Genomic DNA, 23749 nt, shown 5'->3' with positions numbered 1-23749 from the left:
TACCTAATGAACCAAAGGGTTCCTTCCTGCTTACCCTTATGGATATCACGCAACGCCATGAATGAGGCTGTGGGCAGCAGAACTGTAGCCCCCGACTCCATGTGAATCTATAGACACATACGATTCAGGGATTGAGGATGATATTTTGATTTACTCCAGGCTTCAGCCCTTTAGGGGTACCTGTAATTAATCATCAAGCTGTTTGGATCTTGGCACCGACATCACCCATCGCCACGAATTCTCCTGCCAGTGCCATGGTACCTAACCACATGCTCACTCAAGCCCGTTGCATCCTCTCCTCATCGGACACGTCCTCCCGATGCAGCGTAGCAGCAACCTTGCTCGACAGATACTTGTCCGTGTCCGGCGCCCACCAGCTCAGGCAGATCGCCAGCCCGCTAAACGCCAGAGTACTCAGATACACCGTCCTGTACGCGTCCGCATTCGCCACCTTGTATGCCGCCACACCCGCAGCCACGATTCCATCGGTGATACCGGGGACCTTGCTCATGGCGCCTGCCACGCCACCCGTCAGCGCGGCAAGGAAATCGGGCACGCTGGACGCGGGGAGACCAGCCGAGACCAGCGCGGCGGGAACTTCCTCGGCGACGGTGGTGGTGAGGCGGTTTGTGAGGGTGGTAGTATAAATTGCAACCATTACAGAGCAGATTCCGGAACGAATCGATCCTGCGAGCCCCCCGGCGATGCCGATCTCTTTTTGGTCTCGGACGCAGATGGTCGAGTTTGCGATGCAGATGGTCTCGTTCCAGCCGACGAAGAAGACACCGACGGTGATCATGGCCAGGGCAGTATTGAAGTTGTAAGGAGTGGAGACGGCAGTACCTTTTAGGGCAGCACATTAGGCTCGGCTCTCCATCCGGGAGCAGGGCGAAAGAGAGACTTACAAGCCAAGAAGATGCCACCAAGTAGCATGACGCCCATGACCTGGAACCTGTTGTGCTTCAGTCGTGCGGCCAGGGTGCCGCCAGTGACCTGGCCGGCGATGACGGCGAGCCCGATGACGTCGGCGATCCCCCCTAGGCGAGCCGAGTTGCCGTTGTCATAAAGGACTGCCGCTTGCATCGGCCCTGTGCCATCTCATCATTAGTATATATGTCAAATACCAAAAGGCTCTGGCTATCCACTCACAGACGATAGCAAAGGCATAGTAGACACCGGCGCCCAAACCCATAAGCACGACAGCAACAACCCACTCCCTGTTGCGAAACAGGTGCATCGGCACCAGTGGCTCCTTGAGTGGTGCGTAAATCTCCCACAGCACGAAGATAGCCAACACAACCCCTCCCACGACGATGGCAGAGATGGTCGCCGCACTCTTCCAGGGGTACACGGCACCGCCCCAGCTCAGGCCCATGAGGAACATTATCAAGCCGCCCGCGTACAAGAACGTTCCGACATAGTCAAAATGCATGATCCAGTACGTCTTGGTGCGCGAGTCACCTCGGTGCTTCTTATCGAAGGAAGGGGGAAAGTAGAACAGGACCCAGCAGATGAGGGCGACGACGTTGACAGCCGTGAGGAGGTAGTAAATGCCGCGCCAGCCGACAGACGAGTTGACGAAGGCATAGGCGATGGAAGGAGCAACGCCCGAGCCGGGTATGCAGAAGATGTAGACGGCGGCGGAGCCGAGGTAGCGGTAGCGGATAGGGACGATTTCACTTGTATCAATTAAGAGTCAGCGCAAAAGGTCCATTTTCCTCTAAGACGAATTAGAGTGTCGACTTACCCCATGACATAGTGGAACGAGAGCTGCGTTGCACTGGATATGCCCAGAAGCGCGGAGCCCCCAATGAGCGTGGTCACAGACTTGGCCGTAGCGCAGACGATGCAGCCGACGACACTGAGACACGCGCTGCCGATCCACCAGTACCGGCGGCCGAAGATGTCAGACAAGCGGCCGACGGGTGCGATACACACGGCAAGCGTGCAGTTGTACACGTTGGCAATCCACACGTAGCGCGGATCCGGGCCCAGGTCCGCGTTGATTTGGCCGAGGATGGGAGCAGCATAGCCCTATATCACACGCAAAGAGCAGGGTGTTAGAGAGGAAGAAACAACCGGCTGACAAGATACATATTGGAAAGGGAAGTGAGAAATGCTTACAAAGGCGGCAACAGTGGCCCAGAGACCCATGCCAATGGCAAACATGGAGCCCAGGAAGAAACGGCTCTTGAAGTAACCCGGTGGCAGGTCATCGGCGTCAGCCTCGAACCCGGTGATACCACCCGCGGTCTCGCTGGTCTGTACGTGTTCAAGATGGTTATTCTTGCTCTCCACGTCCGAGACGGCGGGAGCCTCCTGGTGTGCAACCGAATGCTTGGGCTCCGCCATGATGACTCGAGAGAGTGTGTGTAGGATATGGAGGCCGGCTACAAGGGTTGTATCGGTTACAAGCAATGCAGCATGTGCTGATCTTCGGGAATCTGAGAGCCTTCAGCAAGGACAGCGGGATGGCAATTACATATATGCAGCCCGATGGACAACGAGAGCCGGGTCCCTGAAAACGGTCCAGACCCTTGCACTTAGGAAGAGCCGGAAGAGACAGCCTGGCATGGCCCGTGTGGGTGAGGCGGGGATCAGCTGAAGATCTGATGCCGGGCAGATGGATGCGTGGCAGTCCCTTGGCGATCTGTGCCACGTTCTTGACTCCATATGTCTGAAAACCCCCCTGCAGAAGGCAGATTTCGCCAAGTTTACTCACTGATTCATATGTGTCTGTTGGCAAGACACCAATGACTCGGCCAGTAAGGGTTGCCTTCCCAGTCCATAGTGACCAAATCCTGGGCATAAAGCCACACTCCGCACCAAACATATGTTATCATTTCTGTTGGTCTCGCTTAGTCTAGACTCGGTTCTGGGCAAAGCTGGGGCAAAAGCTGGGGTTGGTGTAAAATGGAGAGTGCGGGGACATTTCCGGTTTAGTTGAACGGGTGGTGTTTTCCGGATCCCGGGTTTCGTGAGGCGGCAGTTGATAATACCCGCTGTTTTGGACTTCGCCAAGACTCAGTAGACTATGAGTTCATTGAGGATGACGAGAATGATGGGGGCATTTTCCAGGAAGTAATGGACTGTCTACAACGTTAGTTGGTCCCGATCACCGCCGGGGCGAGTTGGGCTCTCCAATTTCACTACGAGACTGGAGTACAGGTCCATATACAGTACCGCTCCCGGCCAGGCTGGTAGGTCCAGAAGATCATCTGTGGTTAGCCAGATCGTTCTAGCACTTCGCCACCTCAGAAGGAAATCCAGCATGCATGATGTCGAAAGCAATACCGACATCAGCATGGCCCTAAAGGCGATAACATGACCATGATACTGGCTAGTCTTTTAACGCGAATTGATAAAACTCTTACCAAGGGACTTTGACATTTATAAGCCTAATTACTGTAACACCAGAGCATTCGACATATCCCATGAAAAGAAAGAGTGCGCACACTGGCGACAAGCGTATTCACAGCGACTGTCCTTTCTCAAAGTTTGGATAGCCTGCATCTGCCTCCTCATTCAAGGCTTCAAGAAATGTCCGGACGCCTCCGAGATACACCAGACACTCACGCGTCTTGCCCGGAATGTTATCTCCCATGTACCACTAGAGGCAAGTCATTAGTCATATCGAACTGGGTGCTTATGTTCAAGATGTTTTGACTTACCGACTTGGCTGTGGGGAAGAGGGATGCATCAGCAAGATCATGGATCTTCTCAACCCATTTCTCCTCAGCATCAGCTTTGGGCTCGATACGTCGGAAATTATTGGACTTCATGGCATTCAACGTTCGGATTGTGAAGTTGCCTTGATACTCGGCGCACGTCGGACCGTTACAGAACGCCGTCGGGGCCTGGGGCCCGTACGTGATAAACATGTTGGGGAAACCCACGACCGTCATGCCCAGGTACGTCTTTACGCCAGACTTCCACTTATCCTTCAGGCTTTGGCCTGACACCCCACGAATATCAATCTGCGTCAGGCCACCCGTCATGGAGTCGAACCCCGTGGCACACACCACGTAGTCCAGGTCCCAGTGTTTCTCGGTGGTGTTGATGCCAGTCTCGTCGACGTTGACGATAGGCGTGGTCTTGACGTCCACTAAAGACACGTTAGGCTGGTTGAAAATCTCGTAGAAGCCATTCTCTAGCGAAACGCGCTTGCAACCAAAGCTATGGGGCTGGATATCGGGGGCGAGGATCTCCTGGAGCTTGAGGTCTCGGATGCGCGCGCGGACCTTGGCCTTCCAAAAATCATAAGCCTCTTTGTTAGCGTCCGCATTGAAGAGCATGTCATTGTACGTGGCCAGCCAGAAGTGGAAGTCTCCCTTATCCCAGAGCTCTTGATATGTCTTCCGTCGTTGCTCCGGGGTGTCGTCGAAAGTCGCACGGTCGAGGAAGTCAAAGAAGAATCCACCATATGTTACCTGTCGTCTGTCAAACAACCCCGAGTATTGCTCCTTGGGTCGCGCCTGCTCCCCTCCCTGGTACTCGACTTGAGCCATGGGGAGACACAGGTTAGGCGTGCGCTGAAATAGTACGAGGTCGCTAGCAATCTTGCTCAATTCCTGCGCCAGTTGGATTCCCGTCGCCCCTGTGCCAATGACGGCTATCTTCTTTCCTCGCAAGTCTGGCTCCTCATGTGGCCAGTACGACGGGTGCAACCAGTTAGAGAACTTGCCGATGTCCTCCCAGTCAGGGGTGTATCTCTTCGCCGCGAAACCCGTGTTGAGCAAGAAGAACTGGGCGCGATACTGCTTGCCACATTTGCTGACAATTGTCCACTTACACGTCTCTTCGTCCCAGGTGGCTCCAGCAATAAAGACTCCGAACTCGGCATCCTTGCGCAGATCCCACTTATCCGCCACATAGGCAAAGTACTCCCGAATCTCTGCACTGCCGGGGAAGCGCTGGGACCACTGCCAGCCCTTCCAGAGAGACTCGTCAGAAAACTCGTATTGGGGGATGTCACTGTCCACTCTGGCGCCGGGGTAGCGGTTCCAGTACCACACGCCACCGAAGTCTCCCCCGAAGTCGACAAGTTTGACATTATAGCCTTCATCTCGAAGATGCTTGAGTTGATAGACGCCACCGAAGCCGGCTCCCACAATGAGCGCGTCAAGTTCGACAGTATTTGGCGGGGAAGCTGGTGAGCTCATGATGAAGGGCTGGAAGGTGGATGAGGGGAGGAGCACAGTCCAAGGGACACATAGAGCTAGGGATGTGGAACGCTACTCACGCGGCGAACGCGAATTATATGTGCATTCGGTCTCACTCTAAGGGTTCATACGACTTTGGGGTTGGACGATGAGCTACATTATGTGGTGAAACCCCAGGGACATGTGATGTCAATGCAAAATGCCGTAGAACGCCCTCGTTGATCCCTTCGGCAGCACAAGCTGTGTAGGGATCCCTGGCGAACGGGTTCTCCGATGCGGGTCACATTACAGGCTGAGGGAGTTTGTCTACGATGACTGCATTTGACTCAGGATGAGGCCTTGCGTAACCCAAAGGCTGATTTAGGGGCTAACAAAAGGCGCAGCCAAGAGAGGAGAAAGTGTTACATGTACCACGCCGGGAGCAGTCCATTGGAACACAATCTCCAGGGTCGGAAGCTACTTCAATGAATGGCTTATTGCGTGACCTAGTGCGGGATGTTGTGGCGCTTGACCTTGTCCATGGACGTTAGAGCATGATCTTGGTCGTATAGATGCACTATATCCCAATGTTGACAACTGCAACTAACTCAATGTGAAGTCCAGAAGATCGATATCTAATTCTTAGATCTTCGTCATAGCTAGAGCTTATGCTGATCCATGGCTCAAAGTAAGCACATAAATGACCACTACGTAGGGTCAGGTCAATCGGATTTCCGTCTCCTCGCCCTTTCAGCTAAATATCCATAAAATTACGTATCGCGAGAGAGCTCATATGTGTACTGGGCAAGCAATTAAGGCATGGTTTCATTTGTCACCAAATAATCAACCTAACCACGGCCAGGAGAATATGGTTCCAAGCCTCAGATGCTTGAGCAGGTATCACGATCGCAGATGAAGTTTGAAGATTCGTGAAAGTATGACATTGCTTCCAAGAAAAGACTTTATTCGAGCGTTATATTAACGCTCCATAGACACCGGTTGTTCTGGGGCCGGCTTGCTTGAAGCTCTACTCCAAGTGAAAACGTGGCTTCCGCGTACCTACTGACCCCTCGGGCCCTCTCCTAAGATCATCGCACTCGACTTTCTTGCCCACCCACAGCTTTTCACAGCCCTAACTTTTGAAAATCGTCGGAGACATCCCGAACAAGGTGGCTTGGCCTGAGGTTGTTCTCAAACTGTTGGACAAGATCGTCCTGGAGGTTGTAGAGATATTCTAGATCACTGTTAGTTCAATAAGGTTGGGCTTCTTGCAGTCATCGGACCCATCACCTTCACTCTCCAGACCACTCCTCATAGAGATATCATAGTCGTCATCTTCGTCGCCCCTTTCTTCCGGGTGGAGCTGGTATGTAATGTATCGGCGCAGCTGGAGAGCGAGTTCCTTGCCAGCTTTTTTCACGGGTTGCTCGGGGTCCGGGTTTTCGGGATCGACCTGGAAATCAAACAACTCCAACGCGCTCTTGAGTTGATTATCCGCGAGTTCAAGCATCTCTCTCACATGCTCGCAAGGGTTCAACGCGGTGGCTGAGCAGCCTGGTGTATGGGGACAAGCAAGCCGACCGGGCTGATAGAAAAACCCGCTCAACTTCGTGAGTATGGCAGCTTTGCCGCAGTGGGTAAGGTCCTCTTCGTTCAAGAGCTTGAATAGCAGCATGTGACCGTACATTTCGGACCTGACTTTTTCAGGGGCCCCCATGGGCTCGTCTTTGACCCATTTGTAGAGGTAAGAGGCCTCAGGACACATTAGTCAGATGAGGACCTCTCAATGGCTTAGGAGGAATTACCTTGGTGTATTGACTGAGAACAAAATCGGCGATCTCCTCGGCGGTCGAACCACGATCTGTGTAGTCAAGGGCAATCTGGTCGAGGGTTTCTCGTTGCATCGCTGCTGACCACTGGCTTGCAGTAGGGCCATCCCCATATAGAAGCCTTACCAGGAAATTTGGATCCATTTCGCCAGTCTATTGCGTCTTTGACAATGGTAGAGAGTAATAGAATCGAAATCCCGGGTGTGGCCGTCCTGTATACCTCCATGGCTGGATCTTGTCCGTCTTTTATGCTCAGCCCTGCAGCCAGTGACCAATAAGGGAAGCTGCTTGTCACTGAACTATGGCACTTATACCTTCGTATGTGCGAACAAATCGCCATACTAAGTGAAATACATGAGTACGGATGTTTGGACCACCTGCGTAACCTAGACAAACGTGATGCACAACAGGCGAGTCTTGACTTCATGGCTACGTATAAATTGGATGCAGTCGCCTGAACTTATGACAGCATATAATAGTTGGTCCCATTTAATGGAGGGAGTAGTTATTCGTCATGTGGTACTGAGAATGCTATAAAAGGATAAAGAAAGACCTCCTGCGAGATGGTGATCTGGGCACCAGAGGGAGGAAGCAGTGTACGCTATTCAAAGGTCAGGACAAGGGAGGGACTCTCGAAGGAGCGTCAAACTGCCTGGATAACATGATCAGGGGACTGTCATCCGAGCAGACGAACAACGGCTAACCTTGGAGTACCAGATGCCGCATGAATCAATGACTGTTGGGGGTTTGAGGATAAGCATCAAGGTAGCTCGAGGTCCCCCATTCCTCGCCCAGCCCAATTACGTCATGGACCCAATTCGTCCGTCATCTAGGCTCCTCGACCACATGCACGCTCATTCACTTACCTTCGTCATCATTCGAAATAGCATTCATCCTGCCTTCGTTGCTCTACCTACGCGAACAATTCAGTAGTCTCTCATAGATGACTTTCGACAGACACCAGTTTTGCAAACGCATCTCTACACGCTATGTCTTCCAACAGCAACAGCAACCAGCCTCAGGAGCAGCCAGGCCTCGTCGCCGGCCACGCGCAGTATGTCAAGGGCGCCGTCGAGGTATGTAGTTCAATCAAGATGCAAGATAAGACTGTACCGTCTCATCACACCCTACGTGATGGCTGACACTGCATTATTCCAGAGCACGATTGGATCGGCAATCTCCTCCCATGCGTGGAAGGGCTCCGGTGAGCAGGACAAGGCCCAGGCGGTTGCCGCGATGAAGGCCGCCGGCGAGAAGAGAGACCCCGCTACGCAAGGGTATGGCAAGACGGAGGAGCTGATGGGCCGAGCCGTTGGGTGCGAGGGCATGCAGAATGAGGGCGCCAGAAGTGCCAAGAAGGATTAGTTCTCGAGTCCGCGAGTCTAGAGACGTGAGGGTTAAAGAACCCAGACGTTGAGTCTATGTACTGTGCAGCAAAGTCCTCTAAGAATGAATACCAGGATGAACACTCGTGCCCACGGCCTTGTTGCGACTTATCTCTTTCTTCTACTAAGCCGCTATGTCAAATGTCCCCTTGATAACAGTCGATCTGATGCTGCCATTATGATATATGGGTGATACTACTCAGAGCAAAGACACATGGGTGTCTGGGTATAGGAGAGCCATTAAGATCTCTGTATAGACATTCAAAGCTTTTCTGATCAAGGGTGTGACCTTTCCCATGCATGCGCAGGAACAGAGGTCCGATGATTTCTCTGCAGGCTATTTTTGAGACCTGCGGGGTTGTCAATTTCTCAAGGAATACTTGGTATGATAGTATGATAGCCTTTCTTTGTGTCTGGTCTTCCTGCTCTTCCTCGCACGCCAACAATGGTTCTCAAGTTGAGGCATTTGCAATCCTGAGTCATAAGTTGGGTTAATTGGGTCACCGATGATACGTCTTGGACGACTTACCATGTCGCAATGTAGAGATACCTTCAGGTGCCAGTCGACCTCATGGAACACAATGTAATCTGGAGGTGCGGACTTCAAGCAATCAGGCTGCAGTGGGTTCAAGACATGCCGGAGAATGGCAAGAATTAAATAGACAGGTTAATCTTCTCCATATTCACACACTCGAGGATTGACGAAATAAGACTAGGCTGGGATACATGGTAATAGACTTGGAATTAGTCCCAGTCGAGAATGCACGTACAATCAAGAACTTTGCGCGTACAGCCACACACCACAATAAACGGGGATTGAAGCAACACGTCGCCAAGTCCGCGAAAGCATATGCAACACTGTCCCACGTCGAGGGGCTCCGGAGTTCTCATTGACATGTACATAGTATCATTACAGATATACACTATATATGGTATAACAGCCCAGCGGAGGTATATATGTATTCACAAGAACCGAATATGAACTTTGCCTTTCCACACCATCATTATATCAAACAAAGGGGACAGCGCTTCCAAAAAAAAAAAAAAAATTTCAACACCCATTCGCCTTATACTTTACCCGCTTTACAGCAGGGCAAAGGCGGCACCGGCGGCGACAACACCGACCAGGGCCTGGCTGACAACGCGAACGGCACCAGCGGCGACAGGGACGCAGGTGGGGCAAGGCTTCTCAGGGTAGCCGGCGCCAGTGCCCGAGGGGTGGGGAGCGCTGGGGACGGTGGTGACGGGGTAGCCCTGAGTGGGCTGGCCGACAGGGTAGCTGGCAGGCGGCTGCTGAACAGGGTAGCTCTTGCTGGGCTGCTCGGCAGGGTAGCTCTGGCTGGGCTGCTGGACGGGGTAGCTCTGGCTGGGCTTCTGGACGGGGTAGCTGGTCTCACCGCCGTTGCCGGGCTTGGTCACCTCCTTGGTGGGCTGGGACTGGGCCGGGCTGGTGACGGGGGCGGGCTGGGTGGGGTAGCCAGTGGAAGGCTTGCCGGCCGGGGTGGTCTCGCAGATGGTGACGGTGGGGACTGGGGTGGGCTTGCCCGTGGGCGGGACGAAGGTGCCGGTCGTGGGGACGGGGCAGGTGGTCAGCGTCACAGTGGTGTGAGCGGTGACCGGGGTGGGCACGCCCTGGTCGGCCGAGGTGGTGCTGGCGGGGCAGGTGAAGATGGTCGAGATGGTGGTGCTGGTGATGATCTTCTGAGTGTGCTCGGCCGGGCAGTTGACGACAGAGGCGGCGCAGGAGGTGATGGTGTAGGTCTTGGTGGTGTGGATGGTCGACGTGATCATGTCGCCAGCACCGCCGGTGGAGGTGGGGTACAGGCCTGTCTGGTTGGCGTTGGTCGGGGCGCGGGTGATGGTCGGGTAGCCGGAACCACCAGTCGCCGTAGCAGTAGCAGTAGCCTTGTTACCGCCAGTGGCCGTAGCAGTACCCTTATCACCGCCAGTGGCCGTAGCGCTCGCAGTGCCCTTGCTGCCGCCGTGGTTGCCGTGGCCGTTGCCAGGGCCGTTGTTACCAGGGCCGTTGTTGCCGGGGCCGTTGTTGCCGGGGCCAGAGCCAATAGGGGGAGGCAGAGGAATGTGGCCGCCACCAGGAGGCAGGCAGATGGTGGCAACGGGGGCAGCAGCCAGGGTGACGGAGGCAGTGGGAGCCAGGGTGAGAGCCAGGATGTCAACATCGACGTTGATGTCAAGGGCAATACCGACGTTGAGGTCGAAAGCCTCGACGACGGAGAGAGCGCACTCGGGGGTGTTGATGAGGGTGGTGGTGTAGTCGAACAGGGAGACCCAGATGGCAAGGTCAGCACCAGCACCAATGTCAAGGCCGAGCAGGTCGAGGCCTGCGCCGATGCCGAGCTCGGCACGCAGGCGGAGACCGATGTCGAGCTCGACAGCAGCAGACAGATCGACCTCAGCACCGACGGCGATGGGCAGCGGGTTAGCGACCAGGCCGTCGAGCATGTGGCGGCCGATCTTGTGGGTCAGCAGGTTGATCTCGATGAACGAGCCCTCGGGGAAGGAGACGTAGAAACCGGCCTCGAGGTCGACGGCAGCAGAGACACCGAGAACCAAGTCGAGAGCGAAAGCAGCACCGATGTCGACCTCGAGCAGGCCGGGGACGGCGATCTTGAGCTTCTCGGAGCTGACGAGCTCAATGGACTGGAAGACGCCAGCGGTAGCGGCAACATCGACCTCGACGTAGGCCTTGACGCCACCGAGCAGAACCTTGATGGTGGGGGCCAGGAGGAAGTCGGCACCAAGCTCGATAGCAATGTCACCGGCGATGGCAGCCTTGGGCAGGCTGAGGCCGAGGTTGACATTGGCGTCAACGTCGATCAGACCGGAGAACAGCGTCTCGTGGTCCCAGTGCTTGTTGACGGGGAAGCTGATGGGAGCCAGGCTGCGGCCGGCAACCTCGGCCTCGATGGGGATGGCAATATCGACGGGCACCTCGGGGGAGAGGATCTTCGACGGGGCGGCCTGGCAGACACCCGCCAGGGCAGCCCCGACGAGGGGGAGGTATTGCATAAGCATTGTTGTGGTTGTTTGTAGACTCGAAAAGAATGGCTGGAGCTAAATAATACTCCGGAAAAGAACGACTGAAGCACAAACAACAACACGAACCAGGACGAAAGAGCGACTGGTGGTTAGAAGGTGATGGAGGGAAGGAAAAGAAAGAGACTCTTGCTCTGGCGACAGAACTCGCCTTTTGAGCACCTCTGCAACCCATGTGAGTCTGCTCATCTTGGCACCGTTCAGGAGGTTTGCCACTCCTGCGACTCCTGCCTGGTCCACGCATCTGCCAGTCCTGGTAGAGGTGGAACGGTCTTCGTGGGATTTTCATCCTGCGGTGTTGATCTCTATCTCCAGCCCTGCGGGCCCTGCGTGGTCAGCAGGGGTTCCGTACGGTTGGAGAAGGTTGCGGTCTCGTCCGCAGCCAATGCCGGCTAACTGCTGGATGTGGACCGGTCCTCCCTTTGGCTCTTTGGATGCCGAGGTGGACGCTCGTCTCCACCGTCAGTCGGACCAATCTCGATCTCCCATCGCCTTCGAGCCACATGAAAGGGATTAGGTTTCCCTCATGCCAAGCTTAATTTTAGGAGGCCGCGAATAGGGCTGCTGCGGGAGTTGTGAGAGCCCCATCCTCAAACGGGCGCCGCACGCTGTCAGTGGTCTGGTGGATGCTGTTGGACGCAGGAACAAAGGCGCCACGAATGGCCAAATGCCCCCTGACAAGGATCCGTCGGATTGAGATCCCCATGTGCTGGACCAAGACGGTTTAGCCTTCCCCATAAAAGACCAGCACAGCCTGCAACCCTGTCCTCAGTGATCTCGTGAGAGGTGCCGGCCGCCCGCAGACGAGATCAGAATGGAGCAGGCACTCATGCTGGTTGAAATTGTCCTCGAGCGATACGATAGCTTCCAATTTCGAAGAAAGAGGACAATTTGCAAGAAAGAGCCGCTCAGCCAGGTGATGAAGCCACACGCTATCCACCACGCCACAGACCCGTTCCCGTCGCCAGTTTGCTTGTCTGAAGTAAGCCGCCGATCAGATACCGAAAGCAATTGTGGGCTTACCGGGGTCCCTGGTCTCGCTGTCCACATCACGCTATTCGTGAAGGGAGGTGAGGGAGGCTGGAAGAAGGAAAAACACACACGAACTCCTTCTCCTTGCTTTCCCAAGTCGGTGAGAAGGTGCGAGAGAGGCAGTTTGCGATGCAGATCTTTACGCGTAAAACTCAAACCCGAAGGGACCGAGCGTCGTCACGATGGCTGACTGTCAGCATGCATGCGTTTCTTTGAAAAGACGGAAATTATGCTCCTGCTCTGGCTCCTTCGCAGCAAGGGATTGGGATATCAGGACATCTCAAAATGCAGAGTTTTTGGAACTCGATGCGACGAGCCGTACAGACGATTTCCTGACAGGTCTGCGATGCTTGGATTGAAACAGTGACAGCCCGGGCATCCGATAACGGCGCGAATGCACTGTTAATGACACGATTTGCCAAGACGTGAATATACACAGCTGCGTTCGCATTGTCAAGTAGTCCCCGAACGATATCGCACGTCAACATCAGGATTGAACCGCAGTATGGATGCCGAAATTGATCCAGCGTTTGGTGTGAGGAGTCTCACTCGCAGGATTCCGTAGCATCCGCCAGGATTCAGCAACAGGAAGTTATTCTGCCGTAGCTTAGAATCTGCAATTACACACTCAGGCCACCTCCTTGTCTTGGCTGTCTGTCATTACCCCCCATGCCCTCATGTTGCCTTTGCTGTCCACGTTGACGGGCTTAAGAAGTAAAGCGGCAAAGATTTGCATCATTGCAATATTGAGGTATTATTCATCATGAAAGAATGTCCACGCCCTATGAAGCCAAAATATGTACAAGAAGTATAACCTGCACCAAGCGGCCTACCGCCTTCAAGAATCATACACGACGCCGTCCTTGGGCGTCTTCCCCTCCAGCAAGAACTTGTCGATGGCCTTGCTCGTCTCGCCAAACAGCCCGTAGCTCGTGTGGCCCGACCCGTCGCGGAACAGGCTCACCGATGTCGGCAGCTGCTCCCGTAGGCCGAGCGCCCACGCGATGCTAGTCTCGGGGTCGTGGAAGGCGTTCACCACGAGCATCGGCGATGCCTTCTTGGTCTTCTTGACATCAAGCCGCGCGGGCGGGTTCGTCATCTTGGCCGGCCAGCCCGCGCAGCCAGCCTCGATCTCAAACGACTGCGACACACCGCGCGTGTGCGGCGCGAGAGCCCGGGCCGCGATGATGCGCCGCGCCAGGAAGCCCGCCGAGTCGGCGCGCGGCCAGTCCTGGCACTCGACGGCGCGCTCCGAGAAGAAGAAGTCGGTCTTGGCCGTCGGCACCGAGGCGGCGAGGGCCGTGCCGTTGTTGTCGTCGACGGCTAGCTTGAGGATCTGGGACAGCATCGCCCAGCTCTGCGCGCTCGAGGCCGTGGCGTTGACACGCGTGAGCAGCGGCTGCACGTTGCGCAGGATGTCGTAGCTCGTGACGTCCGCGCGACAGCCCTTCGTCGGGTCGGCCTTGCACTCGGGCGCCGGCAGGGGCTCGCGCTCGGCCCGGTCGACGAGGTCGTCGAAGATGGTCGGCAGGTCTCGGCCGTGGAAGGCGCACTCAGACGTTGTGTTGCACCAGTCGAAGAACTGGTTAAGGGTGCTCTCGTAGGTCACGGCCTCGGTCAGGAACATGGTGTGGCTGTCGCCCGAGTGGTCAAGGGCGCCGTCCAGCACCATGCGGCCCGTGTGCTCGGGGAAGCGCTCGGCGTACTGGGCGCCGATCTGGGTACCGTAGGAGAAGCCGAGGTAGTCAAACTTCTTCTCGCCCAGCGCTCTCCTGATCAGGTCCAGGTCTTGCACGACCGAGATGGTGTCGACGAAGCCGAGGGCCGGCCCGCTCAGGTTGGCGCAACTCTCGCCGAACTCCTTGTTGCGCCTCACGAGCTCCTGGAAGCCGGCCTCGTCGCTGACATAGTAATTCGTGCGGTTCTGCTGCGTGGCTGGATCGCACTGGATGGGCGTGCTGAGACCGATGCCACGCGGGTCAGGCCCGATGAGGTCGTACCGCTGGCGCACCTCGTAGCTCACCACCGCGTCCCTGATCCCTTTCTGTTCACGCTGCGCCTGCAGCGCAATTGGCCTCGTGCCGGAGCCGCCGGGTCCTCCGGGGTTGAGAAACAGACTGCCCAGACGGTCGGTGCCGTTCGCCTTGAGACGGTACACAGCCAGGTTGATGGTAGGCCCGCTCCGCAACCTGTAGTCCATCGGCACAGCGATCTGGCCGCATTCAACAGGCTTCGGGACGTCAGAAGGGCACGGGATCCATTCAATCGCGGACGAATTGCTCTTGGAATCTGTAGCAGTCGGTAGACCTGCCGCCACGGTGGCGAGGCCGAGGATGGCTTGAAGCTTCTGTCTGATCATCATGAGGGGAGCAATGGACTGTACCAGGACTGGTTGTTGATGGTGGAGGGGGAGGTCGCCGAAAAGGTGACAACTGACTCGAGGCGGCGAGGTGCGAGTTCTTATATCTCTGGTTGATCTTGACTGCACCTTTCACATTCCAAGACCTGAATAAGATTCCCCCACTTTAGGGTGTGATCCGTCCCCGCTCCGTGAGCCTGGGCGATCACAGCCGGTGTAGGGCTGCGGCGCGCCCGCATGATGACGATTTAGCTGGTGATCTGCGCGGGTGGTGACCAAGACATTGTGGCTCCCATGAGGTTTTTGCGCTGCCTGGCCGTCCCGCCCCTCAGGGAAGGCACTTCAAGGAGCTGAGCCTCGATGACTGCGCGCGCACACAAAGCCGGACAGCCCGGGCATTGCGGCACAGAGCTATGGGCGGACACAGCCTGTGATACTGTAAGCTGTGTCCCACTATCTTTCCCTTGATTGGGCCCATTTGCTATATTGCCTGGTGCCTAAACATGGGTGCTTTGACTCCAAGTGCGTATAATTACCCGATCTGGGAGGCATTTTGCGTCCTGAAGAAGACTGTGCCACCGTGCTGCAGACTCGCTTTCAAAAGCTTCCGTGTTCTGGTAAGCATCTCCTCTTATTCTCTTTCCTCTTTACCAAGAGCGAGCGGCAGTCTGAGCTGCTCGCAGCGTAAATCCTTCTAGACTGGCGATGCGCCTGCCGAGCCACGCAAATGGGAACTGTCAAGGCAAATCGGCCTGCATCCATGGATGATGTTTTGGGGCGGATCGGCTAGGGCTGACACCATATCCACCCAGCAACGTCCACGGCACCGTGGAGAACGTGGTAAATAGGTAACCTCTGGGGCTAGCTTTGTTGGAGAAGACTCCACCTGATGGGCGCCTTAAAATAGCTGCCTTCAAGGTCCGAGCCAATTCTCCGAAGGTGATGACGACCAGGAACTCGGATAGTCTCAATCCCAGTACCAGATCATTCATTGCAGTAATTGTTGCCAGTGTTCTCTCCTGGCTAGGTCTTGTCTATGCAAGAATTGACTGGGAAATCACATGCAGGAAATAATCGTGACATGCTAAAGGAAGAAGCTCGAGCACGCTTGCACCTGATATTAAGTCTGTGGCTATCTCTGGAAGACCATAGACTTCAGTTTGAACACCACACGAGTTCATTCAATTGTTTACCGTATACACAAGTCATTCTGTGCTGCGAATCTTAACTCGTAGCTCCCTTGAGGCTTCGGTGGTGGCAAGATGGATTTGTGACTGTGAGAAGTTCGTGGCATCTCAGTCTGGGGCTGTGAAGACAACCCAGTGAATCTCTCACGTTTTCCACGCTATTTTAACTATGAAATCAATATGCTTGGATGGAAGAGGATCGGGGGCCGACAATCTGGATCACCTTCGAAGAAAGGACAGGGATGCTGTCGCTCAAAAGGTATGAATTTATGAGGAGTCAAGAATGTTTCAAGGCAGGCCGTTCACACGGTCTTCCTTGATCAAGTCTGCAGCACGTTCTGCAACAGCGTAAACCGTCGACTGAATGTTGCCCAGCGGCTCTAATGGAACCACGCTGGCATCGACGATTCTCAAACCCTTGACCCCATACACGCGGAGCCTCTCATCCACCACGCCGCCCTGCTGCCTCGGCCGCATCCCACAGCTTCCAGTCGCATGCATCGCGGGCGTCTCGCGCTGCCTCACAACCTCCCTCGCCTTCTCTAGATCGTTCGCGATGATGTCGGGCATCCTCTTGCCGCCGTCCCGGATCAGGTCGGAAAACGGCTTGGTGGTGATAAGCTTCTCGACGAACATGACGCCCCGCGCCGCAATCTCCATGTCGATCGCCTCCGAGTTGTACCGCGGGTCCCAGGCGGGCTGGTCCTCAAGCCTGTCGGACGTGATGTGGACGCCGCCGCGCGAGAACGGGTGGGCAGGCAGCAGCATGATAGTCAGATAGTTCTCGGGGGCACTCTGGTTGTAGAATTCGCGGAACGAGGTGCGAGGCACGCTGACCTGCCCGGGGCCGAAAATGAAGTGAAGGACTGGGTTTTCCGGGTCTTCAAAGACACTGCGAAGGATCTCCTGCTCCTTTGAAGGAGCCGAGAGGTGCTGCTCAAAGAGGTTTTGGGTTGCGTGGGCATCCATGGCTCCGGATGCGTGCACGAGAGGGGTGAAGGCTTGGCTGGCTACCGTGCGTGCGAGCAAGCCGTCCCCGGCGCTCGTGAGCTCGGCAACAGCTGCTTGCAGTACGGCTGGATCGCGGAGGATGTCCAGAGATGTCGCCTTGTCTGAGGCTTCGAAGGAGAGCAAGATCATCGGATGGTCACGGATATGTTCGCCGACATTGGGATTGTCAACGTAGACATGAATGCCATGCTTCTCAAGCAAGGCTCTGTCTCCTACACCAGAAAGCTCGAGAATCTGCGGCGTGTGAAAGGCGCCTGCGGCCAGTATGACCTCTCGAGTGGCGCGGAATGTGACCTCAGTTCCAGTCGAGGTGCGAACCACGACACCATTTGCAGTGACGTTTTGGCTGGCTTCGCCCTTATTGATCACGACTCGAGTCACATCGCTCTCAGTCAGCACTATGAGGTTCGGCCTCTTTCTGACCTCTTCGCCGAGGTAGGCCAGCGCGGCATACGACCTCATGCCAGTTGCAGGGTCAACAGTCCTGCCCTCCTGAAAAGCACCGATTGTCGCTCCATTTCTGAGGTCACCCTTCATCTGCATGCCCATCCCAGCAAAGGTATCGATCCAGGCCGAGTTATCATCAGTACATCCCTTGCTGTATGATACCTTCACAGGCGCGTCGTCCTTCTTCGCTACAGATTCATCGTAGTATTGTCGTGCACGAGCCTTAGACTGCAGAGCTTCTGGAGGTGCAGACGTCACTGCAAACTTATGATAGTAGGGCGCAAGGGTATCCCAAGACCAGCCATTGTTGCCGAGTGCGCCCCAAGCATCGACAATAGCCCGACTCGGGTACATGGTCACCAAGCCGTTGATGCCCGAGCTTCCACCCAGCATGCGGCCCGCGGCCTGGATGATGGGTCGATTGTTGAGCGTCGCCTAAGAGGAGTGTTATCCTCTGTAAGTTCCTTGGATTATCTCGAACATGGCGATACGTACCTGAGGAGGCGAGACAAAGGTCCACCTGAGATCGGCATTGTCGAGCAGCTCAACTTCCATGCCCGGGGTCAAGACCTGAGGGTTGGCACTTTGATCTGTCCCAGACTCGATGACCAAGACACTGACGTCCTGGTCCTCACTCAAACGCGATGCAACGACTAAGCCGGAGGTCCCGCCCCCGACGATGATGTAGTCAAACGTCTGGCCATCATGTGGCAGATTGTCCGTCTTGTTCTCCGAGGCCATGATGGAGGCGTTCCTGGCAACAATGTGACCTGATACTCCGAATAGGACGGTGAAACTAACACAATAAAACCAAGACTGAGGTGTGCGACGCTTTTCATTGACCTACGTCACTTTTTACGTGATCCTGCCTATATCCGAAGCCTTCGGGTTATTCGAGGCACCTTTGCTTACGGGCCCCACCTGTGTAGTTTTCTTGTCCCGTTTGGTCCAAATACACGATCCGCCTGCAGACTTAAGCAGCCCATTGGGACCCTTCGTCCTATCTGCTACTACCCCAGCACAGACCCTTACTTGGTCTCGACATGCACAGGCTGACCACCCTTCTTGAGCGCCCCCTCCTCGTCGTCCGCCTTGGCCGCCGCCACGAGGGTGCTGGTGTCGAAAGTCTTGAACTTGCGCAGCGGCACGCCGTGGCGGAACATGAGCTCGATCTCCTCGAGGGTCCGGCCCTTGCACTCGGGCACGCAGAAGAAGATAAAGAAGAGGCTGACGAAGCACATGCCGCCAAAGATGAAGCCGATCTTGGCGTCGAGGCCGCCGTACTTGGGGTCGATGATGTAGGGGACCGAGAAGCCGACGACGAAGCTGTCATGAGCGCGTGTTTTGTCAGCATGACAGAAAGAAGAAATAAAATACTCCTACAGAGAAAAGAAGAGTCTGTTTATCAGGACTTACTTGGTTGCGACCTTGGTGATGAAGCCTACCCGGACGGTATGGTCGCGGAGCCTCGGTGTGGGAATCTCGGTGGACATAACGTAGATAAGAGTGGCTAAGCCGAGGGCGAAGGCGGCGGATGCTATCGCGAGCAAGGATACAATTCCTAGCTTGAGCTCCTTGGTAGGTGCAAAGCAGCCAAGGACACCCATGACCAAGTAGGCGACGGTCTGGATGGCCGTGCCTGTGTACAACAAGGGCCTGCAAGCGAGAGGAGGGAGATGGTAAGCTTCAGTGTTCCGACACGTGGAATAAACGGAAACTTACTTTCGACCGATTCGATCAGCTGAGAAGATGGCAATGACCGTCGTGAACATATCCACGCAGACGAGAATCACAGACATATTGTAGGGGCTGACTGTGTTGAGCGACTTGACCCAGATGGTGCCATATTGACTGGCAAACACTTGACCGGTAGCTGCGGGCACAGTCATTAGCGCGCATGCCCAAGACAAATGGCAAATGGTATAGAAGTTCAGTCAATTTTAACGTACCTTGCTGGAAGAAGTTGGCAAAGGCGACGAGCAGCGTACGCTTCAGGTTGCTGCCCTGGAAGATCTCGAGGAAGCGCGCCTTCTCCTGCGAGATCTCGATACCAATGCGCATCTGCTGGTACTGCTCCTCGATGTCCTGCTCAGAGAAGACACCCTGGCGAAACTTGCCGAGGTTCTCACGAGCCTCTTCCGACCGGCCCTTGGTCTGCAGCCAAACGGGGCTCTCGGGGATGAACCAGATACCGGACAGCGAGATCAGAGGGATCAAGTAGAAAAGACCGTACGGAATGCGGAACGCGGCCTGTCCGTCGATGGTGCTGGTACCCCTGCAGACAAGATTGATGACGAGGCCGCCGCTGAGCAAGGCAAGCTGGTAGGTGGATACGACGAATCCACGGATCTCGGTGGGGACGATCTCGGACTGGTAGACCGGGACGACGGAGAGCTCGATGCCGATGTAGACGTAGTTGAGGATGCGGGAGGCCATGATCTGCTCGCGGTGTTGCGAGGTGATGGCGATGGTCGCCGTGCAGAGGGCCCAGAGGCTCATGATGGTGATGCACCACCGGCGCCCGATGCGAGCGCTGATGAGGGAGCCGATGAAGACGCCTACAGAATTCAGTCGTCAATGCTTGTCTTTTGGTCATGGAGGACATAGACAGCCCCTTACCGGCAGCGAAGCCAATGTACTGCAGGCTGTTGAAGAGCGACAGCCACGATGGCTCGAGGTAGTAGCTGTGAGTCTTGGCATTGTACCACCCAAACTGCCTCTGGAAGGGATCCATGGCTTGTGTCGTTGCATAGCCTTGGTTGTCGAAGCCATAGTTGAAGGACGACAGCGCGATGAGCGTTGTCGCAAAGGCCAACTGCCTGTTGAAAAACTTTCGCTGGGGAAACGGATCGAAACCCATCTTGACGACAGCTCTGCTGGCCTTGACAAGGTGCTGGCTCGACTACAGGCGAATGGACTCAATCTAATGACCGAGGTCCTTGTATGAGCGAGGGAGAGACAACAGGCATTAAGTTAATCGTGATAGTTAGCTCTTGAGAGACCCTTTATGTTCGTTTGCGAGTCAGACAGGCCCCCCTCTCGCAATATCCTATTGCCGAATTTCTCGCGCTCCCCCAGCCTACTCAATACCCCATGGGCATGGGGAGCTAGCGGGTGTCGGGGAGGGTGCTAAGCATCTCGCGCCGCGTGCGTGAAGCAAGCCGCAGAGCTTGTTTTGTCGCATCCAAAGACATGAGCGGTGAAGTCCCCGACTCTCGGTAGTCGGTTCGGTACCTCATTCGGTTCAGCGTATCCACTTACGAAGCCAACACAGAGCTCGTCCAAGATCGAGACAGTGCTAGAGGACAATTTGTGGAGGGGGTTCCAGTGATGTTGGGGAATTTGAGGGGAACATCCTTGCCCTTGCCTGTGGGAGTCCATGATGGGATGGGGAGCTTGCTCTCCTCGTGCTCAGCTGAGTTGACGGCCTGGGAACAAAAGTACTTCCCGTCCAGCGTACTCATCAATTCGAGGCAGTGGGATAATCTGCATGGCTTTTAAGAATCAAGATATCCATTGTTAGCATTGAAGTATCACTTGATAGCCTTGCTCCAAACATTCTGACACCTGCTTGGGAGCTTGATCTTGAAATCGCTGGCTCATGGCCCGGTCGCGGCAGTCGGTCAGGCGTCACGACCTCCCCGAACTTGTGCATGATGGCTAGGACAATTTTTCACTAGTAGGGTTATTGGACTGTCGTTGGTATTGCGCGTATACATACGTCTCGAACATACAACGGCTGCTCTTCCTTACGAGGTAGGGGAGGGATAATTCCTTTACTCAAATGAATCATTTCAACTTTTAGATGATAACAATCAGCAGAATTTGTTCCCAATGGTTTGTCCTGAGACCCGGAGAAGTCAGAGCTCGCTCCTCACGAAGTCACCCTTTGCCGCTACCGTCGCAAAGTACAGCTCTGTCTCAGCACAAATGACCATACGCCCATCCCCGACAAACTGAAAGTTGGCCGCCGTCGTGCCGAGGAAGATCTTGCCAATGAGTTTTCCAGAGGGGTTCCAAACCTGAACCCCGTCGCCACAGCCAGCATACACGTTGCCGGCCGCATCGCAGTGAACACCTCCACGTCATCAATCAGCCCAACAACTCTTTTCCAGTGTTCATATGATGCGACTTACCGTCAGGAACACCTGCGTCGACAAATGCAAAAGTCTTGCGGTTATCCCATGTACCGTCTTTCAATACATCGAATTGGTAGCTACACGGAATTCATTAGTCAACGCCACACAATAACTACACGCGATATCATAACTCCACATACATAGACGCCGGGTCGGAGTAGTTGAACCCGAAAAAGCCATGGTTGATGCCAGTGTCGCTGACATAGGCACGCTTGCCGTCAGGCGAGAAGGTAACACCATTAGGCAAGGTGAAGCCGTCTGCCACGGCTGTTACCGCGCCAGTGCCTTGGTTGAACCTGTAAACCTGGTTTCGGATCCCTGGCGTTGGCCGGAAGTCCTGGAGGTAGCCATATAGTGTGTCAGTGAAGTACAGATCCTTATTGACAGGATGGACCACGGCGTCGTTGAGCGAGCTGAACTGGCGACCGAAGAAGTTGTTCAGGATGACTGTACAAGAGTCAGAACTTATAAGGCCACTTTTGCACCTCCGAGATTCGTGCTCACCCGTAGTGTTGTAGGGCGCGCGAGGGTTCATCAAAGTCAGAGCCGACGGAATGTCAGCGCCCTGGCCCTCGGCCGCGAAGACGATCTGACCTCTGTAGTTCGTCGCACCTTTGATATTGGGTCAGCGATTTTGATCACGTTGTTTCAATCTTACGTAGCATCTCTCACCATTGGGGTTGACAACCATTGGGTTCGAAGGGACGGTTGTAACCTTGACTTGACCTGATGCATTACGCTGGCTCGAGACTGCGGCTGCCTCGGAGATGTTGATCTTGAGGATGATGCTGGACTTGTTGAGGCCAGTACCCGCGGCAGGGGCGCCAGCATTTTGTACGAAGAAAGCTTCGTCTGTCGACTTGGACCTGCAGGCTGTGGTTAGTTCAAACCTGGGCCAAAACCCGTCGCACCGTTGGCTTACCAGACAACGGCTTCGTGGAAGATGGGATCCTTGTCGGTGCGCGCAATCAACGAGAGAGTTGGATTGTCTCCGAGGACAGCCCTGAACTCGTCATCGTAGATGTGGAAAGGCTTTTCCATCAGCGACTGCTTGGAAGTACCCGGAGGGATAAACGGCTGCAAGGTCATGTCTCAAATTAGATCGGGGCGCTTCTCTTGAGCTGCACTAGCATATGTCACGTCTTACAGTAGTGCCGTTGGCTACGGTCGGTGGCGGCACGGAGGAGAGCACGTTAAACGAGGTCTGGTTGATGACCTGCGCCTGGGACGGAGTCGCGATGGCCTTGGACTCCCCGAGGCCAAAGGCCCAAAAGATAGCAAGAAAGATCACCGACATGGCTGATGTATAGATGAAGACTGGCACGGCGAGATGTCTGAACAAGCTGGGTTCCTCGTACTTCTCGGGCCTAAAGCTCGTCCCCTTGGACTTGTCGGTCTCGTGCGGGGGAACGCCCATTATGAGGGCGATGCGCGGGACGCGAGACTGGCTGCGAAAGCAAACTCGACGTGCAGCGAGGCGGCCAAGGATCCAATCACAGAGCTTGATGCAACGGTAGCAGTATCCAATGCAAGCATGGTCCCAAACTTTGCATGCGAACAGTTCCCGCAGGATTTTGGCTTTCAAGTGCCGAGCTTCTGGGGGTAGATTGCCGTTCCCTTGGCGATCCTGTGAGTGTTTTTTGGTGGGATCTGCTTTTGGGCTCGGAACTAACTGTGTGTTTATTGGTTGGGCGGAGTTGGACGCACTAAGATGCGGAGTAGCGCTGGGGATGAGTGCAGGATTAGGTCACCGAGCAAGGTGCTCAATGTAGCATCAATTCGATCGTGAACAGGGCCTGCATGTCAGATGGAGGGAGTATGCAAGGGACCAGCGAGATCGGGAGCCTTAATATGACATGAGGCTTCTGCTGAAGAAGCAGTCCACCTCACTGCTGTCGATGCAACATTGAAGAGCTGGGCGCTGGATAAGCGACAAGCGATTTGCGGATCGGCACTCTCGTTCTGGTGGCCACTGACTTGGGTTTCTGTCGGGGCAAGCTCGGCCGAGTTCACCTGCGGCAAAATCATTGTCTTCGGGCAGGGTGGAGTCAGCACCCCGACCTCACATGAGAGTCTGATGTTCAAGCATTTCGCGCCGACAAGTGATCGGGAAACGACATCTAAGAACTCTTCAGGATGCACCAGACAGACTTGGAAATGCG

The 23749-nt window shown here is 55.1% G+C and overlaps 7 protein-coding genes across 7 annotated transcripts; 1 reads left to right on the top strand and 6 right to left on the bottom strand.

Annotated features, from left to right (window-relative positions):
• Positions 1-277: 277 nt before the first annotated feature.
• Positions 278-2352, bottom strand: E0L32_001564 (uncharacterized protein; the record flags this gene model as incomplete). The annotated part of the gene is made up of 5 exons (XM_031135657.1): positions 278-843; positions 906-1088; positions 1150-1679; positions 1748-2034; positions 2125-2352. The coding sequence occupies 5 exons, from the start codon at positions 2350-2352 to the stop codon at positions 278-280; spliced, it is 1794 nt and encodes a 597-aa protein (XP_030990815.1).
• Positions 2353-3472: 1120 nt separating this feature from the next.
• E0L32_001563 (uncharacterized protein) lies at positions 3473-5162 on the bottom strand (the record flags this gene model as incomplete). The annotated part of the gene is made up of 2 exons (XM_031135656.1): positions 3473-3610; positions 3672-5162. The coding sequence occupies 2 exons, from the start codon at positions 5160-5162 to the stop codon at positions 3473-3475; spliced, it is 1629 nt and encodes a 542-aa protein (XP_030990814.1).
• Positions 5163-6375: 1213 nt separating this feature from the next.
• Positions 6376-7114, bottom strand: E0L32_001562 (uncharacterized protein; the record flags this gene model as incomplete). The annotated part of the gene is made up of 2 exons (XM_031135654.1): positions 6376-6894; positions 6947-7114. The coding sequence occupies 2 exons, from the start codon at positions 7112-7114 to the stop codon at positions 6376-6378; spliced, it is 687 nt and encodes a 228-aa protein (XP_030990813.1).
• An 845-nt stretch (positions 7115-7959) lies between these two features.
• On the top strand, positions 7960-8335 carry E0L32_001561 (uncharacterized protein; the record flags this gene model as incomplete). Its single annotated transcript, XM_031135653.1, has 2 exons — positions 7960-8046; positions 8129-8335. The coding sequence occupies 2 exons, from the start codon at positions 7960-7962 to the stop codon at positions 8333-8335; spliced, it is 294 nt and encodes a 97-aa protein (XP_030990812.1).
• A 1103-nt stretch (positions 8336-9438) lies between these two features.
• Positions 9439-11391, bottom strand: E0L32_001560 (uncharacterized protein; the record flags this gene model as incomplete). The annotated part of the gene is made up of 1 exon (XM_031135652.1): positions 9439-11391. One exon carries the CDS (start codon positions 11389-11391, stop codon positions 9439-9441), a length of 1953 nt encoding a protein of 650 aa, XP_030990811.1.
• Positions 11392-13282: 1891 nt separating this feature from the next.
• Positions 13283-14803, bottom strand: E0L32_001559 (uncharacterized protein; the record flags this gene model as incomplete). The annotated part of the gene is made up of 1 exon (XM_031135651.1): positions 13283-14803. The coding sequence occupies one exon, from the start codon at positions 14801-14803 to the stop codon at positions 13283-13285; it is 1521 nt and encodes a 506-aa protein (XP_030990810.1).
• Positions 14804-16278: 1475 nt separating this feature from the next.
• Positions 16279-23004, bottom strand: E0L32_001558 (uncharacterized protein; the record flags this gene model as incomplete). The annotated part of the gene is made up of 15 exons (XM_031135650.1): positions 16279-17883; positions 17944-18244; positions 18481-18774; positions 18865-19104; positions 19171-19321; positions 19398-20006; positions 20068-20345; positions 20710-20876; positions 21327-21526; positions 21585-21664; positions 21728-22034; positions 22092-22199; positions 22260-22453; positions 22510-22664; positions 22735-23004. The coding sequence occupies 15 exons, from the start codon at positions 23002-23004 to the stop codon at positions 16279-16281; spliced, it is 4959 nt and encodes a 1652-aa protein (XP_030990809.1).
• Between the last annotated feature and the right edge of the window lie 745 nt (positions 23005-23749).

This window comes from Thyridium curvatum, assembly GCF_004353045.1.
Source record: "Thyridium curvatum strain D216 chromosome Unknown NODE_6_length_784332_cov_80.453264, whole genome shotgun sequence".
Lineage (NCBI taxonomy): Eukaryota > Fungi > Ascomycota > Sordariomycetes > Thyridiales > Thyridiaceae > Thyridium > Thyridium curvatum.
Note: the sequence above shows the minus strand (reverse complement) of the source record. Positions and strands in the feature narration are given on the sequence as shown.